General features: G+C 44.7%; 1 protein-coding gene across 1 annotated transcript; it reads left to right on the forward strand.

The window, feature by feature from the left end:
• The first annotated feature begins 1,775 nt into the window (after positions 1–1,775).
• LOC118091421 (extracellular serine/threonine protein kinase FAM20C-like) lies at positions 1,776–22,504 on the forward strand. The gene is made up of 11 exons (XM_035128413.3): positions 1,776–1,896; positions 7,271–8,378; positions 9,732–9,895; positions 10,216–10,294; positions 12,407–12,499; positions 12,784–12,899; positions 13,246–13,426; positions 14,420–14,529; positions 16,882–16,963; positions 18,734–18,793; positions 19,765–22,504. The coding sequence occupies exons 2-11, from the start codon at positions 7,903–7,905 to the stop codon at positions 20,039–20,041; spliced, it is 1,638 nt and encodes a 545-aa protein (XP_034984304.3). The 5' UTR covers positions 1,776–1,896; positions 7,271–7,902; the 3' UTR covers positions 20,042–22,504.
• Positions 22,505–23,249: the final 745 nt, after the last annotated feature.

The following is a 23,249-nucleotide window of genomic DNA, read 5'->3' on the forward strand; positions in this document are numbered from 1 at the left end:
GCTGTCCAATGAGGCCTTACAAATAGCAGGGGAGAGAAGGCAAGCAAAATGCGAGGGAGATAGTAAAAGATACAGGAAATTGAATGCAGACTTCCAAAAAATAGCAAGGAGAGACAAGAGGGCTTTCTTAAACGAGCAATGCAAAGAAATAGAGGAAAACAGCAGAATGGGGAAAACCAGAGATCTGTTCAAGAAAATTGGAGATATGAAAGGAACATTTCGTACAAAGATTACCATAATCAAGGACAAAAGTGGTAAGGACCTAACAGAAGCAGAAGACATCAAGAAGAGGTGGCAAGAATACACAGAGGAATTATATCAGAAAGATATGGAGGTCTCGTACACCCCAGGTAGTGTGGTTGCTGACCTTGAGCCAGACATTCTGGAGAGTGAAGTCAAATGGGCCTTAGAAAGCACTGCTAATAACAAGGCCAGTGGAAGTGATGGTATTCTAGCTGAACTATTTAAAATTTTAAAAGATGATGCTGTTAAGGTGCTACACTCAATATGCCAGCAAGTTTGGAAAACTCAGCAGTGGATTGGAGAAGATCAGTCTATATCGCAATCCCAACCTCCCTGCTTATTTAACTTATATGCAGAATTCATCATGCGAAAGGCTGGACTGGATGAATCCCAAGCCGGAATTAAGATTGCCAGAAGAAATATCAACAACCTCAGATATGCTGATGACACAACCTTGATGGCAGAAAGTGAGGAGGAATTAAAGAACCTTTTAATGAGGGTGAAAGAGGAGAGCGCAAAATATGGTCTGAAGCTCAACATTAAAAAAACTAAGATCATAGGCACTGGTCCCATCACCTATGGCAAATAGAAGGGGAAGAAATGGAGGCAGTGAGAGATTTTACTTTCTTGGGTTCCATGATCACTGCAGATGGTGACAGCAGTCATGAAATTAAAAGACGCTTGTTTCTTGGGAGAAAAGCAATGACAAACCTAGACAGCATCTTAAAAAGTAGAGACATCACCTTGCCGACAAAGGTCCGTATAGTTAAAGCTATGGTTTTCCCAGTAGTGATATATGGAAACGAGAGCTAGACCATAAAGAAGGCTGATCGCCGAAGAATTGATGCTTTTGAATTATGGTGCTGGAGGAGACTCTTGAGAATCCCATGGACTGCAAGAAGATCAAACCTATCCATTCTGAAGGAAATCAGCCCTGAGTGCTCATTGGAAGAACAGATCCTGAAGCTGAGGCTCCAATACTTTGGCCAGCTCATGAGAAGAGAAGACTCCCTGGAAAAGACCCTGATGTTGGGAAAGATTGAGGGCACAAGGAGAAGGGGATGACAGAGGATGAGATGGTTGGACACTGTTCTCGAAGCTACGAACATGAGTCTGAGCAAACTGCGGGAGGCAGTGGAAGACGGGAGTGCGTGGCGTGCTCTGGTCCATGGGGTCACGAAGAGTCGGACACGACTAAACGACTAAACAACAACAACAACAAAGTTTATCATTGGTATGAGCTTTCGTGTGCATGCATGCGAAAGCTCATACCAATGACAAACTTAGTTGTTCTCTAAGGTGCTACTGGAAGGATTTTTTTTATTTTTTTTCGACTACGGCAGACCAACACGGCTACCTACCTGTAACTAGAAACATGCATAGTATTCAATATGACATCACCATGGGAATGTGCACCTGAAAGCTTCCTTAAGGGGTAATTCACTGATGGCTTGCCATTGAATTATCCCACTAAAATCAGTGGGACTCTAGTTCCCCCACCCCCAGGAAACACATTAATATTTCCTCACTCATCAACTTCTTTCTTAGTGCTCAGCATTAATTTTAATAGGCCATCTGATCTTTTTCATAGATTTACATGGGCATATGAGAGAGAACATCATTCTTCGATGATAGAATATGGCATCGCAGAAGGTATATACTTATCTCTCTTGCAAATACGGGGCATGAGATTCTATGCATATTGATATAGTTTCTTTAATAACATTACAGAAATAAGTACAATGTCCATATTTGAACATGCACACACATACACACACACATTCATATGTTGGTCTTGATGACCCAACCAAGTGTCAGGCTGACCTATAGAAATCAAACTGCTAACGTGGGGGCTTATCTCAGCAAACAATCTGTTGGCTGCTTTGCCTGTCTCTTATCAGTATCCAGTGGTCATGTGGCTGTAGCTTTGACCTGTATGAAGCAAGCAAGGTCAGCCTAATTTAGTCAATCCCCAGCTCTTTGGTCTGAACTCACTGCTACAGAACTCCAGCAGAAGAGGGATTTTTTCGCTCTCTTCCTTGGTAACAGGAGTACAGTTCATTGTGCTTTACCTTTATAAAACCTCTTCTGTGTTACACATAATCAATGCCTTCATTCCGAAATTTTGACAGTGCTGTTATGCAGTAGCTCCACAATTCCATTATTGCAAAATCTAACATGTATTTCTCCTTAATTGGGCATAACAAGAGATATATCGTACGGTGGTGGTTTTTATCCCCTCTGTTTACAACGAGTCATAGATGTGGGAGTGATCAACTGGAGAGTAATATTTACTGCTGTAAAACACCCATGTCATTTGAGTGCTAGGCCCCAATGCTCTAGCATGGCATTTTAAAGCTGAGAACCACTGTGACTTGCTTTCCCACTGAGGGAGCCATGCGACCATGATGTTCTGTCATTGAGCTATCCAATGGTAGCAATAGGAGTGACTGTGCAACTGCAACAATGTGACTAATGCATTGTCGTCAAGGAATAAGAGGCGAGAATTTTGAGTGTTGCTCTGCAGTGGTGTCATGGCAACAAAGCACATTGACAGATTGCCTGGTGTGAAGGGCTGGCTTTGATTCTCTGTCATTTCACTGCAAGACTCAAACCCAACGATGAAAAATCTTCCAGTTTATATTGCCGGCAATGAAGTGACGCAAAGCCAGAGGGTCGCAAGATTCATTCCTGCTTAGTTTTTCCTTCTGTCGCACAAAACCAGTCTCCTCCAAGATGGATCATTGGGCCATCAGGCTAACATTTGAAGGCAATAATTAACCTATCAACTACATGGGATCTCATCATTCCCCCCCAATGTTCTATCATTATTATTATTATTATTATTATTATTATTTGAAGTAAGAGAAGATAGCTGGCAGCTCCCTTCAGGGGTCTGGCTGTATGACATAGTGGGTAGACCACACCATTCAACCCACCTGTCAGTCATGTGGCATCATTATGACACCAGATCATTGACAGATGCCTTGTGTCACCCACCTGTCAAAGTCCTTTGCACAATGCTTTCCAAGCACCTGGCAGCCAGCTAGTTTTCCGGCACTTGAGATTTTGCCAGCCCTGGCAAAAGCACCATGCACAGGACTTGCAAAGCTGCTATCTGCAGGGATTGGCTGCTGGAAGTTGGTTGCACAGCCGGTGCAGGAGAGTTGAACTCTGCTCATCAGCTGATAGGTGGTGACTTCAGCTCTGCTCTCTGCAGGATTTAGTGATGCAGTCCAGTCGAGTCCCCCCAAATGGCTTCACTGGCCAAATTGGAACCCATGCCGAAGGTTCCCTACCCTCATATAGAGAAACAGTGATTATTTTTATTTGTCTATAAAGAATGCTGTTTTTTTCCATATAAGAGACCCCAAAGCGATTCAAAATGAGAGCGCAGGACAAATGTAACAAACTCTTAAAATACAGTAAAATTGTAACAGCAAGGAAAAACTACAGGTTGCCTGTCTGTCTCTCAGACATTGTCACGCAAGGCCTGATTCATTTTGTGCACAAAATTGTTTTAAACATGCCTGCACCAGGTGATACTTTCAATTTCTCTTCTGTATAAATAGCATTTACATGTGGCACAAAGTTGGAGAAATGCTCGCAGACACTTTGTAATGTGAGCGCCCGATGTGAAAACAGCCCAAGATCTGTAGGCTCTTTCACATAAGCCACCAAATGTGCTTTATTTAAAGAAACAAAAAATAACTTTCATAGTTTAAAATGCACAAGCATGACTATGTGCACATTTAAACCCTGCACATTCCCACCCCCTTCTGTTTTTACATCACACCAGAAGTGTGAAAACATAGCTAGCAGATGGCAAGAGTCTTTGGTTCATAGCTACTTGAGAAGTTAATGTGTTGCTATGCTTTATTAGCAATGCTAAGAACTTATTATACTGTATTTGTAATACTTTTGATGCCTGGTTCATATGTTGTTTGTCCAGAAGCAATGTCCCACAGCATACATATGTTGTTGGTTTCTCAGCTCAGTTTTAGCCAAAAACACCACCCAAACTGAATGTCTGGCCAAGGGCTGGCCTTTGCCCAAATCTTGGTTTAATCACTTGTATGGGATAACAGCGGCCTGTATCAGCTCATCAAGCATGTTCCAGTGGCAACATGTTTGGGATTGAATGTCTCACTTCCTTCAGCATTTAATGTGAGGCCAGGTTTAACTGTCCACCTCAGAACCAGTTTTCAGTACTAGATCTCCATGCCCTCTTCCCTTGAAACCTGGGCTATAATGATGTGTGTATTTGAGCTCATGCAGAATCTTTCCCACTGACAGAACCAAGGATCATGGATTGGGGACTAGAGACAAGGATGCGGCTTCCAGTCAGGACTTGGGCATGGCACTATACATACAGAGAGAGAGTTTTTCTTGACAGTAGGTTACTTTACTGGGCCAGCACATAATGTGCTAAAATCACCTGAGCCACTTGGGTTTGACAAAGAGCCCTTAAAAGGGAGGTGGGGGCTTTTGAATCTCCAGATGTCACTGGATCTGTCAGCCATGCTGGTTGGGGCTGATGGAAGCAGATGTTGCAACATCTGGAGGGCCACACGTACCCTAAAGGGTAAAGGTAAAGGGACCCCTGACCATTAGGTCCAGTCATGACCGACTTTGGGGTTGCGGCGCTCATCTCACTCTGTTGGCCGCGGGAGCCGGCATACAGCTTCCAGGTCATGTGGCCAGCATGAATAAGCCACTTCTGGCGAACCAGAGCAGCACACGGAAACACCGTTTACCTTCCCGCTGGAGCAGTACCTATTTATCTACTTGCACTTTGACGTGCTTTCGAACTGCTAGATTGGCAGGACCCTACCCATGTACCCTACCCCTGCCTTAAAAATGCCTTCATTAAAGGCACTCTGCCACCTTCATCCGGCATCATTTTTAGACAGCTCAGTCCTTCAAGCGGGGTTTTAGGTCAGCCCTTTTGACTGGAAAGCTCGGTTCATCCCAAGCCTCACACACGAGCACAAGCAAGACTATTTCTCCACCTCAAGGGAGCTATAGAACGTATTTGGCTTGTCCTCGCCTCGGTATTACTGCAGTGCAAGGGGAAAAGGGGAAAAAAGAAATATGGTGTTGTCAGAATCTGGGGCGACTGAAAGTGTTAGCTGGAGACAGTTACTAGGCAACGGCCGCACCATGGGACATAAGTAAGCCGAGAACTCGTCGTTCTCTCTGCAGCTCACAGTATTTGTTCTCTGTGTGTGAGACAAAGTGAATGTCCCATAGTAAATGCGTGGCTGTGTGTCGTGAATGGTATGCTGGTGAGGAGGTGGCTATGTATTTTCAGAGAGTATGAGCATGATCACATCTCTCCCCCTAGTATCCTAGTAAAAATTGTTGAGACAAAAGGCCCTGTCTGCACCACATATCTATCTAAAGGAGTATCATACCACTTTATTAACAGCAGTGGCTTTCCCCAAAGAATCCTGGGCTCTGTGGTTTGTTAATGGAGCTGAGATTTTTTTAGGAGATTCCTATTCCCCTCGCAGAGCTACAATTCCCAGAACTCCTTGGGGAAAAGGGGCATAGCTGCCAAGTTCTCCCTTTTTTTAAGGGAAATTACCTTATGCTGAATAGGCTTCCTCGCGAGAAAAGGGAAAGCTTGGCAGCTATGAAAAGGGGTTGATTATTAAGACACTATGAGAAAGTTATTCTCTGTGAAGCGAATAGGTGTTATCCTAACAATTAATGACACTTAACAAACTGCAGTTCCCAGGATCCTTTGGAGGAAGCCATGACTGTTTAAACCAGTATGATACTGCTTTAAAGTATAGGGCAGATGGGGCCAAAGATTTAAAAGGTGCTGTGCCATCATTCAGCTAGAAAGCTCAAAAAGGTTACCTTGGGCAGAGCAATCATCGTGGGAGCCTCTGGGCTGTCATTATTTTGCAGGAGAGATTCAAGCACTCACCAGAACTTGAGGTTTGTGCAATTGAACTGGATTAAAATGGTCTGCTGGCCAATTGCTACAAATCCACTAAAAGGAGAAAAGGACTTCTTGCCGTTTGGAAAGTGGCAGAGAAACACATTGAAAAGTGCGGAATGGATGGATGGTTGACAAGAAGATGTGTTAACATCCTGCAGGCAAATTGGGCTGAATGCTCAATAAACGCCACACATAGCTGTGTAAGCTTTGTGCAAATCAGGATGAATTCTGAATGAATAATAGATCATCTGGAGAAGCCTTGTATTTTACAGAGCTGTTTCAAAGATAAAATGAGAGAACACCACCTAAGCCACTGTGCAGGAAGAGCAAGAGGTAATTTTACCAAAAAAAGAAAGAGAGAGAGAATATAGGTGTCTTTGGCCCAAGAACAGCAACGAAAACCCAGTATCCGCATTAGGACAATACCTTTATTAGACCAGCCAAAATGGTGTACTAGCTTGTGAGTTCTCCCTGGTATGTAAATGGGGAGGGGAAGTTGGCTGGTGGTGAAGTCTTAGAGCCTGCACCTGATGCATTTATCAGGTGCTATGCAACCTGAAACCTGGATAGCACCTAACAGAGGCTCATGTGAATGTGTGTGCTGCCTTCTCTCACATTTCTGTGACCAGATGCAGACACTGCAACTTTCATCAGCCAACTTTTCCCCTCCCCCCTCTGTTTACCACCCAGCCCGTTGAAGAGCTATAGAGAACTCAAAATATTGCACATTATTTTCCGGCATTATGGTTGGCTTAATAAAAGAATAGCTTGAATTTTATTTTTTGAAGGGTGCGGGTGTTATTCTTCAAGTTTATTTGACTTAGCAGTATTTATAATATAATGTATGGAGTGCTTTGAGGAAAGGGGGAACTAAGGGCTCAGATCTAGGTGCCTCGTATCAATATTTTCATGAGCTCCATAAAACACATGGACTTTATGCCAATTCCCTCAAAAAATCTGATTTCCCTTCACAACCCCCCCCCCCACAATGAATATGGAAGGAGTGGGCAGTGCTTCTATTGCTCCTGAGAATCCTAGAAACTTGTTTTAATTCTTCTTTTCTTTTGTGGACAGTTGGTGAGCCACTGCAGCTTTTCAGTGAAGGCCGAACTTTTAAAAATGGATGAAGAAAGAAGTCATATGAATTATGTAGGTGGAGAGCTGACAACGTTTATAGGTGACAGGAGGGAATCAATAATATGTGAGCCTGCTGGGACGATGGGGGTTCCACAAGAGTTTGTGATGCAATGCCATAATTCGAAGAGATTTGTGGCATTGACCAATCTGCTGCTATCAATCTGGAGTTTAACTAGTTCATGTTAACCTTGGCACCACTTGCTCTTCCCTTATCAACATCATTAAATTCATCTGCAACCTGCTTTTTTACCCTTTTCCTGCTGAGGACGTCTACATGAGCGGAATGATTCCTAGCAGAAGCAGCCTTATACAAGAATTACTTATTTATTTTGCCTTGGTAAGGATTATCATAGCATAAGTGAAGAGGTTTTGTTTTTTATAAGTATTATTTTGCTTCTTTAAAAATAAAAATTGAGCTTCTACTTTTTCCTTTGGATTCCCAAAGCTGGAAATATACCTTAGCATCCTTTACATCCTTTCGAGTGGGGATCAAATTGTGGATTTGTTTTTACTGACACGCGAACCTTCGTCATACTTTTTGTGCTGCTGACATCCAGGACTTCACAAGGATGGTGCACCACCTGCCTTCTCTGTTCCAAAGGAAATTTAAAGCAATTCTCTGTTTTCTCCTCCTTTTGGCTGTCCTGGTACACATGGTGTTGGATCTGACCCTCTCCGCTGGCCTTGATTCTTGTGGATGTACCCGCAAAGGAGAAGATCAACCTAGTCCCGCGTTATCAGCCCAGAATAAGTTAAACCTGAGGATTCTCCAGGACTTCAGTGGCAGCAACAGCTCCCTGGAGAAAGGGGTTCACTCGCCAGAAGGTGTCCCGCATGCAGGTAGCAGGGGAAACAGCCCCCTCCAAAGCCACAACTTGGAGCCAAAAGAAGCACAAGAAAAACCAACATTGATAGGCAGGTCCAAACTGGCTGCGCTTTTCGACCACCCGCTCTACAAGATCCCAACCCCAAAAGTGACGAAGAAAGACAAGCTGTTTGCTACCAGACCGAAGGTGAAGATGTTTGTGAGAAGTAGCAATGAATGGTGAGAGGCTCTCGTTTTTTCATAGGGGGACAGCTGGATGGCCCACGCAATTTGGTATGCATCCTCTTCAGGGATGGCATTCATGGAGTCAAACCCACTTCCTCAGATCTGACAAAGTGGGCTTGAGTCCACCAAAGCATATGGCATAATAAATATGTTAGTCTCAGGTCTACGAGATTTGAAATTATATTATTTTGCAGCATGTTTAGGTTGGATCAAAGATTGGGCACTGCTAAATAATACACAAATTTTGGATTTAGAGGGGTGGAATAATCGATTTAATTGGCATTCTTATTTGGCATATAATAAAGTAGCGGTAAATAGGGATTTCCTAGATCATATAATTAGAGGAGCATTGTATAAAGTTTGGACAAATTATAAGTGGCTTCTGGAACCAAAAACACCCTGGTGGGTTTCACCCCTTGAAGTAATAGGAGTAGAAAAAATGAATATGGTTAAAGATAGACCAACATACCAGCAAATAATAACAAAAGAGCAAGGCGAGTTGAAGGCGGAAAAAAGAGAGAGAGAAAATGCAACACCTAGAGGTCTTCTGACTAGGTTATTATACTTCAAAGTTTACAATAAAGCTATACCAGAAACCCTGAATAATAATAATAATAATAATAATAATAATAATAATAATAATAATAAATATGTTAGTCTCTGAGATTCTATGTTACTACTTAATATAGGGATACATGTTGCTTTATATTGAGTTAGACCAACAGGCCATCCTGTCTAACCTTTGATGACTGTGGCTCTTCAGGGTCTTAGGCTGAGATATTGCCCTTAGATATGGAAAAAACGAATTCCACCACAGAGCACATGTGCCTACCAGCACTTAGTTGCCATTTTCTGATCTCTCAGGGCAGCTGGACTCAGAATGTTGGCCTGCCGTTTGATAAACACAGCTTATACATGGGGGCTCAAGCTTCTTTGCAACATTTTTAGATGGGCCATGGCTGCCCGCTTTCCAATTAAAGCAAGCAGAGGCTTCCCGTCCATCCCCTCACATCACAACAGTCAGCCAGTACACTTGGTCTTCATTGGCTCGCTTTTCTCCCTCCTCCACCCTGGGCTCTTTTTCCTAAAGGGTTTTTGTGTGTGTACATTTGCAAACCTTGTGATACGCCCTGAATAGGCATGCTGTTCATTCTAGTGCTATGGAGGGAAACCTGATCATTCTATTCTCGCATTCACTAATGAAGATGCATAAGAAAATTTTGGTCCAGCGCAAGTTCATTCCCTCTTGCTTCCCAGTAGCCAGATCTCTGTTACCTTCCGGAGCTCACTAGCCTATGATAATATATGCAATTGTTTTTGTGTGTTGTGGGGGTATTGGATCTGCAGGGCTAGCAGCAGTAAGGCACATGGGAAGCTTCCAAAACACAATGCCAACCCTGCTTGGCTCCGGTTCTACACTGGCATCAATCGCTATGAACTGTATGCCCGCCATGACCCTGCTCGCCGTGCCACGATGGAAGATTTGGCCAGGCAGCCAATTGTCAGCTCAGGTATTCTGTGCCACATTCATGTCCCTCGAACTGCCCATACTTGCTTTCTTCTCACTTCACCCTGCCTGATTGCCTTGGTTCCCCCCTCACTCTTTCAGTCTCCACTTTTTTCTCCCTCTCAGTTTGACACCCAGCCTGTTAAACCATCCTGACAAGAGTCTTGTGGGAAGGGGGATAAGCCGCTTTCCGGAATGTTCTGCCTCAGTGCTAAGCGCCAGAGCGGACTCTGTTAATATTTAAATGCCTGGTTGTTTCCTCCTCGTTCTCAAAACTGGGAAAGGTGGCGACTTGAGCCTTGTTCCTTTTTAATGTAATTTCAGTCCAGAAGCCTGGAGGGACGCAGCTGAAGCTGATCATGACCTTCCCCAACCATGGACAAGCCCTCTTCAAACCCATGAAGTGAGTAAGGAAGGCCAGCAATGCTTTTAGAAGCCCTGTACCAATATCCTGGGTCCAAATTCTTTTTCATGCATGGCAGTAACCTGCCGATGGACTCCACCTGGAAAACAGATTGTGCTTGGAACCTTCCAAACTTTGAGTTAATTAGTTACCAGGCAGCCTCTGTGTAGCAAGAGGGTGAGGGGGACCCCCTTGGTGCCAGTTCTCAAAACAGAGCTAAAAGCAAGGCTGTGTTTGGACATAAACCTCTGGAGCAACTGTAGAGAAGGCTCCTCCTTTGATTGCCACAACCCTGGAGAACCATCTCTGCCACCCCTCACACTCTTCATTTATTAAATTCCAATACCACCCATCATCTGAGGATCCCAGGGCAGTTTGCAAATACAATAATATAACCTCACTGCACACTACCAAGTATTGTTGGCTGAAATGGATGCTTTCCCTTCATCATTGCCCAGATTCTTCAGCAATGGCACAAGTTTAGACTATGGACTTAATGGTCTTAGTAACACCACATTTCCAAGCAACTGGGATTTCAGTAGCCCTAACCTAGCGATAGGGACGTGGGTAAACAGCGTTTCCATGCGCTGCTCTGGTTTGCCAGAAGCAGCTTTGTCATGCTGGCCACATGACCTGGAAGCTGTACGCCGACTCCCTTGGTCAATAGAGTGAGATGAGCGCCGCAACCCCAGAGTCGGTCACGGCTGAACCTAATGGTCAGGGGTCCCTTTACCTTTACCTTTAACCTAGCGATGGAAGCGTTGTATACCATCTCCTGAAAATATGGGATCTTGCCACCTTGGGGGTGGTGGTGGTGTGCAGTTCTTCCCTGGCCATTGGCATTCACCACTGTTGCTTCGCTAATAGTTAAAGCAAACAGTTTTGATGGACCATAAAGGAGGTGTTTCTATAGAATTAATTATGGGATTTGTGTGGACCATCGTTCAACAACATCCTTAGAATGATGCAGCATAAACCTAGGCCGATACTGTGGAAATGGCAGAGAACCATCGATCACCTTGGATCAGTTTTAGCTCCCGCAGTAAATGGCGAATTCAGCCCTCCATGTTGTGGTTTGTTTCTGATGGAGAGGTGCGACCTCTGGTGGTGAAAGATGTGAAATGTTGTGCTATGTTGTTCTCAATGGACTCCTCTCCCCTTTCATTTAAGGCCACAGCCATGTTGTTTCAGCCTTGGCCAGTGGTGCAGTTAGGCTGTTTTAGACTGGAGAACCTCGTAGTCTTCCATCCCTTTGCCCTTCTTCAGATGAGTAACGTGTATTGTTTCACTTGCTTCAAAACCAGGGCAACTATTGGGTGGGATGGGGGCTTCCTGCTCGTTATACTAAAATGGGCCCTAGACTTCTGTGTCAAGAGTTCTGCCTCAATCGCTCCTAGTTTGCATAGCTAGGATTTAAATTTCAGGGCTTCTCCAGACAGGTGGTTTTTCCCCCCTTATGGGTGTATCTTGCAATATTGACACAATAACAGTGCATTAATGGTGGGTTTATATTGGGCTGACCACAGAGGATTCCACATTATTAGTTGTACTGTGATGCTTCCCCTACATCAGGCATCCCCAAACTTTGGCCCTCCAGATGTTTTGGACTACAATTCCCATCATCCCTGACCACTGGTCCTGTTAGCTAGGGATCATGGGAGTTGTGGGCCAAAACATCTGGAGGGCCGCAGTTTGGGGATGCCTGCCCTACATTATTGCATTACTGCTGTCTGAAGGGACTCTGTTGCACTAGTATAGTGCAACAAAAGCAGCACACACACACACACACACACACACACACTGCTCCAGAACATTTGTAGTATAAGTGTAAAAAGTTGCAGAATTTCAGCAAGACATTACAAGGCGTGCACCAACTGGAAACGGAGTAGTATGTCCATCCCTGAAACTATTGCTGGTGCAAAAAGTATTGAAAACAGAATCATGGATGTAAATTTGAGCACAAATCATCATAAACACCCAACAAAAGGGATGTATGCAGTGTGCAGAGTGACTATGAGTTGCAAAAGATGTGTGGGCTTCAGTTCAACACTCGGCAGTGAACATCTCTGATAACCCACGCCATCTCTTCTTGCCCCCCCCCCCACTCCCCAGGCAAACCCGAGATCAGGAGACTCCAGCAGATTTCTTTTACTTCTCAGATTTTGAACGGCACAATGCAGAAATAGCAGCATTTCACCTCGACAGGTGAGTCCAGCACGGTGCACTCTCCTGTCCTGTAGGGTGCGGCAGACTCCTGCCAAATATTATCATTATCATTGATTTATCAATTCTAAACAACCATCTCAAGGCAATTGACACTAAAGATAGTGTCCAAGACAAGTATTCGTGCGAAGCAGAAAAGACAGGGCTATTTTCCAAACTGATTGTATGTTCTATGATAATGAGCATTTGTGTAGGATTGTTGTCTGTGTTTAGAGTGTTTATCTGGTTATTTGTTTCATTTTCCCATTTTGCTCATTTCTGGGGAGGATCCTGGATTTTCGAAGAATTCCCCCTGTTTCTGGCCGTTTGGTGAATATAACCAAAGAAATTCGTGATATCACAACGGACAGGAAACTGTTGAAGACTTTCTTCATCTCCCCAGGTGAGCACACTGTCCCCTGTTTATCCCTCCTTCATAAGATGAGCTCTACTGTGTAGAACAGGTGTGGGGAACCTGTTGCTCCCCAAAAGTTGGTGGGTTGCAGCTCCCATCATCCCTGATCTCTGGCCATGCCGGCTGGGACAGATGAAGGGGAAGAGGCCGACATCCCCCAGAGGGCCACAGGTCCTTCAACCTTGGTGTAGAGTAGACCGACTGTGCTAGCCATGTAAGCTATTCTCCTCTCCTGTTATGTTGCTTTGCACCCACAAGACGTGTGTTGGCATGTTGACGAGCTGTTGGTATTCCCTGACTTTTGCTTTCCTCCATTTTGTGTGGGTCAACCCAGCCGGCAACGTCTGCTTCTTTGGCGAGTGCTCCTACTATTGCTCCACGGAACATGCTTTGTGTGGCAAACCTGACCAGCTTGAGGGCTCGATGGCGGCCCTCCTGCCGGACAAAGAACTGGCCGAGCGGCGTTCGTGGAGAAGTCCCTGGAGGCGTTCTTATTCCAAAACCAAGAAAGCTCAGTAAGTATGCTCAGGTGCAGAGGGAGGACCAGTATAGAAAGAGAGATTGTGAAAAGCAAGTTCTGCATGAAGAGAGCCAAACAAAGGAGGAAATTGATGAGCCAGGATAGCCAAAGACTGAGGAAGCAATGTCTATATGTCCCTAAACCAGGGCTGCCCTAGACATTGACGAGTCTGCATGGGGTGCTGAATCTACATTCCCTCAACCTTCCAATTTAGGTGACACCACCACACTTCCCCATATCTGTCCAGCACTTCTTAGCTTGCCTTTTCTCCATCACTTCTAACTCGTTCTTGTGTGCACAATGTAGCTGTGCTCTATGGTGGTGAAGTAAACCGACCAGCAGACTGGTTCAGTGGCTCCTTCAGGGCTGGTCGGCTCTGTCAATATACAGGAAGGGTAGCAGGAATTCCTGAAAGGAATGTGCTCATGGGATAATATGAAATGCTGGTATTTCTATGATTTTATGTTGCTGGAGCCACCGAGTCAGATGCGTACAAATACAACAACAACAACATTTCTTATGCATTTATTTCATAAACACAATACTATTTTTTATACTGCTTTATTGTAAATGTTTGGAAAAGTAGCAGTACAAGCAGGAAGAATTAACTCCCCCTTAGTTAGGGGGTGAACACATGCTGATCTGTTTTCTGTTGGAGACCATCTCCTGAGTTATTTTTGTTTTAAGCTCCGGAGCCATCGCTCTAAAAGCCAGTGCCACAAAATTGCATTACATATTCAACTTAGGAGGCCCCGACTCTGCTGTTTGTGGTCTCAAAGCGCTGCAGCTGTACATGAAAAGCCTCAAACAGAATTTATGTAATCACACTTAGCATCTGTGCCCTGTCAGGGCGATGGATATGTTGACAAATGATGTGATGACCTGGGGGAGCTAGAGAAGCTATAAGGAAGGGTGGAGACAGTTAAATTAAAGGTTTCTCCCCACCATATGCAACTAATGATAACCTTTCATGACTATCTCTTCTAAGGTGGGAGTCAGATGATGATTACTGCACAGAGGTACGGCAGACAGCACCATATGACAACATATCCCGACTCCTCAACCTCATCGACATGACTGTGCTTGACTTCCTTATGGGTGAGCTTGGGTACATTTCCTCCTGCGAGCTGCACTGCATTTGGGGACGGGACCATAGCTTAGGGGTAGAGCATCTGCTTTGCATGCAGAAGGTCCCAAGTTCAACCCTTTGGGATCTGCAGTTTAAAAAAAGGATCACAGAACGGTGCCTTATACAGAGTCCGACCACTGGTCGCAGCTCTCCAATATTTCAAACAGGGCTTTCTCCCAGTACTACCATGACACACCAGGATTCGAACCTGGGACCTTCTTTATGCCCCTCAGAGCAGACAATCCCGGGATAGATGGACAAAAAGTCTCAGCTGCTTCCTTTGTCTCCCAGTTTCTGACTGCTACAACCCTTTCCGTTGTGTCATTCCAGTCCTTTAGTTCAGCCTTTAATAGAGAGACTTTGCCTCATTACTTTTTATTCTTAGGCTCGATGGAAACTCAGCAGCACTGAGAGTTCCTGAGAAACAAATTAACTCAGTCTGCGTACATCTGCCTGCCAGCCAGATTCCCCGGAATAAGCACCTCTGGCTGTGCATTGTGTTAATATACGTGACTAGAACACAACCCGCTAAGCAGATTGAATTGCATTTCCCATTGTTTAGTTCTCGCCTGTCTTTTGACATCACCTTATTCTCCGACATACCTCATTTCATGGGACCATATCCTTCCACCTTCCCACCCAACCCCTCCAATCCAATTTCGCACATTGGATGAAGCAGGTTATTTGCCAGGGAAACTTGTCACAGTGAGTCAGTGAAGGGCTTGGATCATGAAGTTAATGAAGGAAAAGCTTTTGGTCTCCTCCTTCTCCCCAAAGCTACCTCCACCCTTCCCCAAAAGCCTCTCTTAGAGGGTCAGGGGTCCTCCTGAACAATGTGGGGATGGGGCAGGGGTGGGAGGGGGCTGCTGGAGTCAGAGATGGACTGGGATAAAGGGACCAACACGATGCCCCCCACACACTGTCCGTGGCGACTGCCGAGGCCTGCTGATTCTCCCATTTAAAAAAAAAAGATTGAAGGGGGTTGGTTGCCTGCTTTTCTTCTCTTGTATTTTATTTACTTTCAAACCAATTTGTAATTTTTTTAAAAAAATGAAAAGTGGTAAATAAATACTTGAACTAATTAATCACCGCTACTGCCACCACCACCACCATTTAGTGTATTGTTTATGGCCAGATTTTTTTGCCTGTAAAGTGGGTATTTTCTGGTGCACAAAATAGTTTCTTAGATTTCCCAGTGGAAAAGAGCTTGGGAACTTCAGAATTAAAGAGCACATGGCCTCTGTTCTTGATCAGCTACATTCCTTATATTCTAAAGATTCCCCCCCCCCTATTTACAATATGCTGCCCTGGGCTCCTTTTAGAGGAAAGGCAGGATATAAATTAAATAAATAAAGCGTATTATGTTGTTCTCATCCCTACTCTTTCTCTTTCCTCAATTTGATAATACCAGTGGCAGTTCATCTTACGTCTGTGCCACTCACAGCATTTTATTTGGGGGGGGGGGTGTTGAATCTGATTTGCCCACCATTTGGCTAGGGTTTGACAAGTTACATAAACTGGATGGATTCCCCTCCTTTCATCCTTTTGTCATCGGCGCCAATAACTTAGGCTGATTTGTTATTTCTGTCCTTGAGATCGCTTCTGCTCCACTTAATACTTCATAATTACTTCTGCCCTATCTAACGGCTTTCAGGTTGTACCCACTGACCAATTAATAGCTGGGCATTTCATTTCATTTATTTATTTTATCTCTCTGCTGAGGATAGTTCAAGAGTTCGGTGGGGGGAGGGGGGAATAGGCTTCCTCTGTGATCCTAAACAAAGGTAAGGCACACTGGGCTAAACAGTCATGCCTTACACTTAAAGAACCCTGGGAACTGTAGTTTGTTAAGGGTGCTGAGAGCTGTTAGATTAACACTAGTCCTCTCACAGAACTACAATTCCCAGAGTTCCCTGGAAGCCACTCTCTCTTTAATTAGCATCAGATGAAGAGTTTTGATGACCTCAGGCTGTTTGAGCCTTTCTAGTTTGCCTGAATAAAACACAGGGCTTTTTTTTTCAGCCGGAACTTGCCGGAACTCGTTCTGGCATCTCTCAGGTGGGTACCATTGCCATTCTAAGAGAATGAGGGAATGTTCATGGTGAGTTTTGGTACCTATTTTTCTAGACAAATAGCATGGAATAAGGATATTGTCTGATAATTGCTAATTGATATTGTCTTCTTCATTCTTCTTCATTTGGTCTTGGAATTTATATCCAAGATCCTCTCAGGGTGGACTTCTCTAATACCTTCTTCCTCTTCTTCCTCCTCTGATTTTTTCTGTCTGCCTCCTCTTCTATAATTCTTGTCTCCATGCGTAGGAAACATGGATCGCCACCACTATGAGACCTTTGACAAGTTTGGGAATGACACTTTCTTCCTTCATCTGGACAATGGCCGAGGGTGAGAATGCAGCGTACTTCCCTGTGTGGGCGAGGGACTAGGGGAAGCTTTTGAGGTCTGTCCTACAATGATCTGCATTTTGAAGAAAGGGCTAGGGCAGGCATCCCCAAACTGTGGCCCTCCAGATGTTTTGGCCTACAGCTCCCATGATCCCTAGCTAACAGGCCCAGTGGTCAGGGATGATGGGAATTGTAGTCCAAAACATCTGGAGGGCCGAAGTTTGGGGATGCCTGGGCTAGGGTATTCCTACTTCAGGCTGTTAATTGAGGTGAGCTGCTTTTCTGGGAGTGAACTTTGAAAGCAGGAACTTACAAGACAAGGATCTAAAGCAGGCAAGAACCAGAGTATAAGGTGGCCTTGTGGCAGGTTTATGGTGAACTCCTCTTAGCAAACCATTATTTGATTATATCAGGCAGGGCCAGTCCTACTGTAAGGCAGAGTGAGGCAGCCACCTCAGACAGCCGGTGCTGCAGCCCTGGGAAAGTGGCGGGATGTTAGAGGGCTGAACTATGCCACATGCCCTGCACTGTACCTTCCAGGTTAACCTGCTGTCTTCAGAATATCGTTATTATGATGTTTGTATCCTGCCTTTCCTCCTCCCCATTTTATCACCCAACCAACCCCAGGAGGTAGGCTTGGCTGAGACAATGACTGGCCCAAGATTAATACCCACTGGGCTCCGTGGCTGAATGAGGATTTGAACCTGGGTCTCCCAGATTCTAGTCCAGAACTCTAATCACTATGCCACACTGGCTCTCAGATGTGGCAAAGGATGCTGCCCAGTCGCCAGTGTTGACACAAGATTTGATTGCAAGCCCAGTCAGCTTTTGTATATGGAATTGGGGAGCGATGTTGTCTTGTTCCTCACCACAGGTGGTGAAATGTCTTGGATTTGACCTGTTGGAAAGTGCTCGATGGCTGATGTTAATGACAGACCCACATATTCTGATGAAGAAATGCAACTCAGTTTTAACGCGGCGGCGATGTAATCAAAAGCTCTTTCCAGCTGACCCAAAGATATTTGTCTTTAGAAGACTTGTTAAAGTTCCCAGGAAGCCACAAGCTTTAAATGTGCTTTAAATGTATGGTGCGGACGTACAAACTTGACACGCTTTGGAGAAGATGGCCTTGTAGTTTGTGATACTTTCAGAATTGGGTTGTTGTTTTTTAGGAACAAAATTCTCTATACCTTGAAAGAAAGGAAAATCCTTAAAATTGTATAGATATTTACTGATTTCAATTCAGTATGTGGGAGGGGAGACATTAAGTTGTTTGGCTGTCCTCCAATTTCCCCATTTCCATACCATTTACTCTTCCCTCCCAATGTCCCTTCCTGATATAATTATAGGATACCCTGAATATAGCAAATGACAGCTAGAGAGTACAAAACTGTTTCTACACAGGGATAGGAAAGTTGTAGTTCTCCATCTTTTGTTGGACTCCAGCTCGCATCAGCCCCAGCCAGTGTAGCCAGATGGTCAAGGATGATGCCTCTTAATAGTCCAGCAACATTTGGCGGGTCACATTCCTGCTCTACACCATGCTAATATCCACCAAAATATATTAATTCCGCAGGGGAAGTAAACTTTGCAACAGGATCATGAATACAACGCTACACAAGCACACCTAATCTACATCATTTGCAACACCATTTGCAACATTTGGGCTTTAAAATATCAAAAGAAGTATTTACTGAGCAAGATAACGGAGTCTAACATGTTAGCATCTTCCAAAAATAGAGAAATCATCTCTGCCTTTTGTTCTTCTCAGGTTCGGGAGACACTCCCATGATGAAGTGTCCATTCTGGTTCCACTTCGGCAATGTTGCATGTAAGGATTGTTTTCTCCCATCTTGTTTATAATCTGTCTTTGGAGGGGTTATAATTGAGGAAGTCTTATTATTTTGAGGTGGGTAATCTTTTTGGTTCTGTGGGCCAAACTGATCTCAGTTTTCAGGTTAAGGATTTTTCCCCTGGTCAGATTGTAGTGGCATGGAAGGGTGTGGGTGGGCCATTTGCCTCCTCTACATAAGCCCATGCACCTTGTCCACCACTGTGCTCTGCTGGTGGCACATTGTGTAGGCCAGGGGTAGCCTTCCATATGTTTTGGACTACAGCTGCAATAATCCCTGGCCATTGGTCATTAATCAAAAGCACCTGAAGGCCACCAGATTGACTGCTCCTGGTTAATCATGAGGGGCTGGCCATTGGACTTGATGACCTCTCTCCCAAGCCTACAATTCTATGAACTAGCTCTCATCTCAGCTATCTGAAGCATGCATGCCTAAGCTAGTTCCCAGCAGATACACTGGAGCACAGCGCAATTGAGGATGCAGGCTCATTTCTGCCAAAAGCCAACTGAAATGCCCACACTCTAACTCAGAGAAAGCCTACTCAGCTACTTCCACCACCTCCTGAAGCTGAAGGGAGATGCAAGTGCTTGTGGTTAAAACAAGGAGCCTTTTTATGTTAGGGCAACAACTGAGCAAAAATTCCATCAGATATGAAAACGGACTCAGCATTTCCTCCACCCTGAAACACTCATGGCATGATACTCTTGCTTTCAGGTTCGGGATAAATATGGAGGAAATTATTTGGCAGGAATCCATAATGTTTGTGGTTAGTCTGACCCTATAACTTCTTGCCCACTCTCACCCCTGCCTCTGATGTGGTTCTGATATCCCAAGTCTGTGCATATACTAATGAAAATGCTCAATGTGACATTTCTCATGGCTGGGTTTTTTAAAAAAACGTTGTCCTTCCTCTTCCTTGATTTTCCCCTGTTGCTGTTAATGGATCCAGTATAAAAAAGTCAACGTTCTTGCGCCTCCAACTGCTTGCTATGGAGCCTTATCGCTTGAGTGACGTCATGCGTGAGTCCTTGGCCACTGATCACCTGTCACCAGTCTTGGCGGAGCCTCACTTGAAGGCACTGGACCGGCGGCTCCAGAAGATATTAGACATGGTGGAGGACTGCGTGAAGAAGAGTGGAGAAAGCCAGGAAGTCCTGATAAATGACTTAAAAGGACAGCAGTACACATCCTCAGAGCTGCGAGACAAGAGAAGTAGAGCTGCATGAAGGGGATGGATCGCCGGCCCTTCCAAACACACCTCTTTAATGCTACCTCTTACATTCAAGCCTTGCCGTAGGGAAGTCACTAGTCATTCTGTGCTACAGTGTGGACATAAATGGGTTAGGGAGCAACCAAGGGAGACTGGAACGTGGAATGTCTTAAAAGAACAAGAGGGAGGTCCTGGAAGCAAAACTTGGACCAAGTATAAAAGGAAAAACTGTGAGCATTCAAGCTCTTGAATTGTCTTGAAACTTGCAGTGAAGCCTTGGAAGCCTGGTAGGCAAGCTGTCGTTTGAATGGGAGGATAGTTAAAGCAGGGGTAGCCCACATGGTGCCTTCCAAATGTTGGTGGACTACAACTCCCATCATCCCCTGACCACTGGCTGGAAGTGATGGGAGCTGGAGTCCAACAATAGCTGAAGGGCATCATGTTGGCAACTCATTAAAGTTATTAATGCCCAGTGGAGCTTCATTTCTGTTCCTTTGTAGAATTCTTTTGTAGCTAAAAGAAAGGAATGTGCCTTCTCCTCCTCCTCCCACTTCTCAGAGCAATCCACACAGCCAAGAATCTCTCTCATACCCCCCTCTTGCTATTTATTTTGAGCCATTCGCAGTGCTTTGAGCTTCTCTATGGAAGCGTGAACTCTGCCCAACCTGCCATTGTTAACTATGTTAGCTTGCCTGGGGATGAAAAAGAAGTGAGACTATGTGCGCTCATCTTGATCTCGCCAGGTGTTGCTAACATGCGTTTCAACCCACTTCAGTCCCTGATTGAAGGTGGCAATAAATCATAGGCTGAAGGAACTTCAGGCCCTGTTGTCCTAAGATACTGATGCTGTGAGCAAGTTCATTGCTGCTTTTACCCACAAGGCTTCCTGATCTCTACTTGTGATCAAAGAAAAGAGGGCAACAGTACTATGGGCTATGCAAAACTCCAAGAGTGCCTAGAAGCAGCAGTAACAAAAGCAGCCTCCTCTCTCACAAAACATTGCTCATAGACCAAGGTCCATCTAATTATTATTATCACCATCATCATCATAAACAATCACCATCACCACAGTTTTTTCCCGTGGAAAAGCAGCATACAGTATAAATCACGCAGTCAGCCTTATTGGTTTATTTGTATGCCGTCTTTCCCGGGGCAAACCATGCCCCAAGTGGTTCACAGTGATGTCAGAATGGAACACGATAATACGGTAAGAAAATGCATGAAACACAACAAAAACAACTCACTGCAGGAAGCTGCCAGATACCAAACTGCTTGTCCATCAAGACCAGGAATGTCTGCTCTGACTAGAAGCAGCTGTCCAGGGTCTCAGTCAAAGAAAGTTATTTTCTGTCATCTCCTGTGACCTTATCTTTTTAACTGGAGATGTCAGAGGACTGGACTTGGGAACATGGGCTGCAACCTGTCCTGCTTGCATAATGGGACTTCCTCTCCCAGGTTTCTCACTGTGTGCCCCGCACCTTGCCCCCAATCTGTTCTGGGGTTTCTCCTAACCCTCCAGAGCAGATCTGGGGCTTCTACTGAGCTATGGACCCTCCCCAAGCATTTCAGTCAGCTGTTCAGCATTCTGTTTCCCCCCCACAATGGAAATAACATGTACTCTGCAGGAAGTTCATCATGTGTAACAATTAAATGTGTTGCACTTTCCCTGTGAATTATAGACACACTGAGATCCCATAGGCAGGCACAGCTTCCCAGCCTATGTGCATTCAGGGGGAAACCTATCGAATCATAGAAAGGTAGTGCTGGAAGGGACCACGAGAGTTATCAAATCCAACCCTGTGCAACGCAGGAATCTTTTTGCCCAACTCGGGGCTCAAACCCACAATCCTGAGATTAAAAGTCTTATGTTCTACTGACTGAGCTATATATTTAAGCCTATGTTGTTAAATGTGATGATTTGACATGGGACTGCCCATTAATTAATGGATGGGCCTTCTGTGTAGGAATTTTGTAATGTATAAAGCAGTTCCGAATGTGAAAAGTATAGGGATCTATGCAGATCTGGGCCAGGTCAGCGCCTGTGTAGAGGCCACTTGTGAACCCCTTAGTTCTAGGGGGGAGTCATAATGCACATGTAACAAAGCATGAAATGAATAACAAATTATTTCAGTAAGGTTTGCGGGTCCTTAGAAAAGCAAAGAGCCAAGGACATATTGCCTGCTGCATATGTCAGAGTGCTGGTGTTGTGGTTTTTAAATTCTGATCCTGTCCAATTTATCTGCTGTTTCTCTCATTGTTTTCTCCAAATAAAGACTGAAGTGCCCTAATGAGAGAAAGCACCCTTGGCAACAACATTCAGTAACAATGAGCCCGTCTGCTGTTGCTTATTCAAACTGTACTGTTGCTTTCTCTGAAAATTTTGCATTGTGCCTACTAATTGGCCCTCAGTGTTCATAAGGGCCTTCCTTTTCAACAGTTTCTCGTAACAAGGTTTTTCGGTTCCCATGAAGTTGAATAAATGTGACAAAAATAGAAGATACACGCAAAATTCGACATGGGTTGCATTTCACTAGCTAAATTATCTCAGCTCCAAGCCTCCATCTTAAACCCAAAGGTTAAGCTCAGCACAAGACCAGGCTGCTGGTTTCAGGGACCCACCACAATAGAGGGCTTGCTGACGACAGTGTCTGGCAAGCCACTTGCTATTTTAATTTCCCACAGTGCCCTTGAGTGTTGGGTGCCCCAGTGCACTGTGGGAAAATTTAAATGGTGGGTGACTTCCCAGACCCACCCACTGTCACTAGCTGGGGGAAAGGGTAGGCTGAAGGGGGAAACAGGTGTCAGTGGTGGTGGGACCAAGGCAGGAATCAATGCCAAGGTAGACATCAGAGCTTTTAGAAGCTACTTAAGAGTATTTGACTGACACTAAGCCTGCATACTTCTTCAGTTACACTGAAACAGAAGTCACCAGACCCTTATATATAGTGGGAGGGTGGGAAGGGGTATTACTCAGAAGGGTGGTGGGAATGAGTGATGGGCTGATAGGTGTGGTAAACCTGTTGGCGACTGTTAATACCCCTCCCCACCCTCTCACTATATATAAGGGTCTGGTGACTTCTGTTTCAGTGTATCTGAAGAAGTGTGCATGCACACAAAAGCTCACACCAATGACAAACTTAGCTGGTCTCTAAGGTGCTACTGGAAGGAATTTTTCTATTTTATTTCTATTTTGTTTTCGATCAGTTGTGTCTTTGTGTAAGTTC

The sequence above is a fragment of the Zootoca vivipara genome, chromosome 9, assembly GCF_965207765.1.
Source record: "Zootoca vivipara chromosome 9, rZooViv2.hap1.1, whole genome shotgun sequence".
Classification (NCBI taxonomy): Eukaryota; Metazoa; Chordata; class Lepidosauria; order Squamata; family Lacertidae; genus Zootoca; species Zootoca vivipara.